The following is a 2,500-nucleotide window of genomic DNA, read 5'->3' as shown; positions in this document are numbered from 1 at the left end:
AGTCGGTCGTTATCACAGATCGGCTATTTCAGCAGACTATCAGATTAAAAACAAGAAGAAGCAGCTCCAGTGTGCACGCCATCACCAACACTGGACAATTGAGGAGTGGGAAAACACTGCCTGGTCCGACGAATCTGTTCCACTACGCTGATGGAAGAGTCAGGGTTTGATCCATGGATGGACCCCATCCTGCCTGGTGTCAACGGTACAGGCTGGTGGAAGAGTCAGGGTTTGATCCATGGACCCATCCTGCCTGGTGTCAACGGTACAGGCTGATGGAAGAGTCAGGGTTTGATCCATGGACCCATCCTGCCTGGTGTCAACGGTACAGGCTGGTGGAAGAGTCAGGGTTTGATTCATGGACCCGTCCTGCCTGGTGTCAATGGTACAGGCTGGTGGAAGAGTCAGGGTTTGATCCATGGACCCATCCTGCCTGGTGTCAACGGTACAGGCTGGTGGCGGTGGTTTAATGGTGTGGGGAGTGTTTTTCCCTGTCACACGTTTAGGTCCCTTGTTCCCCAATTGATCAACATGTCCATTCCCCCCGAAGAATTCAGGCTGTTCTGAATAATTCATGTTACAATACAAGTCCCTGGAGAAGGATGTACTTGGACATATCAGAGTAGGGGTCTGTGTCGGCCACCACATTCAATAGGACATAGGACGTCATTACCCCTAGCGATCCAATGGTTTAAGAAGATGCTAATGGTTTAAGAAGATGCTGATGGTTTCAGAAGATGCTGATGGTTTCAGAAGATGCTGATGGTTTGAGAAGATGCTGATGGTTTCAGAAGATGCTGATGGTTTGAGAAGATGCTAATGGTTTAAGAAGATGCTGATGGTTTAAGAAGATGCTGATGGTTTCAGAAGATGCTAATGGTTTCAGAAGATGCTAATGGTTTCAGAAGATGCTAATGGTTTAAGAAGATGCTGATGGTTCCAGAAGATGCTGATGGTTTCAGAAGATGCTGATGGTTCCAGAAGATGCTGATGGTTCCAGAAGATGCTGATGGTTCCAGAAGATGCTGATGGTTCCAGAAGATGCTGATGGTTTCAGAAGATGCTGATGGTTTCAGAATATTGAAGTGTCCGTTTGGATGCGGAGTGCTGATGATCATTTTGGCCAAAACACTTCATTACCCCCTAATGATCCAACATAGGTCTTCATTACCCCCTAGTGATCCAACATAGGACCACCACATTCAATAGGACATAGGACTTCATGGGTATCACTTCCACATCCTGTACCTTCCAGATCCTGTACCTTCCAGATATTGTACCTTCCAGATATTGTACCTTCCAGATCCTGTACCTTCCAGATCCTGTACCTTCCAGATACTGTACCTTCCAGATCCTGTACCTTCCAGATATTGTACCTTCCAGATCCTGTACCTTCCAGATACTGTACCTTCCAGATCATGTACCTTCCAGATACTGTACCTTCCAGATACTGTACCTTCCGGATATTGTACCTTCCAGATACTATAACCCCTTTTTCTCCCCAATTTCGTGGTATGAAATTGGTAGTTATTCTTGTCTCATTGCTGCAACTCCCATACGGACTCGGGAGAGGCGAAGGTCGAGAGCCGTGCGTCCCCACGAAACACAACCCAACCAAATCATACTGCTTCTTGACACAATGCCCACTTAACCCAGAAGCCAGCCGCACCAATGTCCCGGAGGAAACAATGCACACCTGGCGACCAAGTCAGCGTGCCCTGTGCCCGGCCCGCCACAGGAGTCGCCAGTGCGAGATGGGACGAGGACATCCCTGCCGTCCAAACCCTCCCCTAACCCGGCGACACTGGGCCAATTGTGCGCCGCCCCATGAGTCTCCCGGTCGCGGCCGGCTGCGACAGAGCCTGGACTCGAACCCTGAATCTCTAGTGGCACAGCTGCGATGCAGTGCCTTAGACCACGGCACCATTCGGGAGGCTTCACACTTCAAATATGACAAAATCTGCCTTGATGTCTAACCCCTGACTTCTGTGACCTCTAACCCCTAACAGACCAGTGATTTCCCATCATCTTGAGGCCAGGATAGCGGAGGCCCTGCCCTTGCTTCTAACCAGGTACACACACACACACACACCAAATCCCATATGGACCCCTACACCCTAAAGCACGTGGCAATCTCAGGTGTTTGGGATAGGGGAATAGCTCCACCTTGCATTCTGATAAGCTTGGTGGAAGTTTCAACATATTGCTGAGACTCATCAAATTCTCTCAGACCTCCACAAGTGGTGTAGGGTCTAGGAGTCCATTTAGGACTGGGTAACACCATAGGGTCTAGGAGTCCATTTAGGACTGGGTAACACCATAGAGGTCCATTTAGGACTGGGTAACACCATAGGGTCTAGAGGTCCATTTAGGACTGGGTAACACCATAGGGTCTAGAGGTCCATTTAGGACTGGGTAACACCATAGGGTCTAGAGGTCCATTTAGGACTGGGTAACACCATAGGGTCTAGAGGTCCATTTAGGACTGGGTAACACCATA

General features: G+C 49.2%; 1 protein-coding gene across 2 annotated transcripts in view; it reads left to right on the top strand.

Annotated features, from left to right (window-relative positions):
• zgc:112980 (uncharacterized) overlaps positions 1-2,500 on the top strand; it is a 74,484-nt gene that overhangs the window by 21,982 nt on the left and 50,002 nt on the right. For both annotated transcript variants that reach the window (XM_031811566.1, XM_031811567.1), the window contains one exon: positions 2,010-2,072. In XM_031811566.1, the coding sequence (XP_031667426.1) occupies positions 2,010-2,072 (63 nt within the window). The remainder of the gene's footprint in view (positions 1-2,009; positions 2,073-2,500) is intronic.

This window comes from Oncorhynchus kisutch, unplaced genomic scaffold (assembly GCF_002021735.2).
Source record: "Oncorhynchus kisutch isolate 150728-3 unplaced genomic scaffold, Okis_V2 Okis01b-Okis20b_hom, whole genome shotgun sequence".
Taxonomy (NCBI): domain Eukaryota; kingdom Metazoa; phylum Chordata; class Actinopteri; order Salmoniformes; family Salmonidae; genus Oncorhynchus; species Oncorhynchus kisutch.
This window is presented reverse-complemented; position numbering and strand designations above follow the sequence as displayed.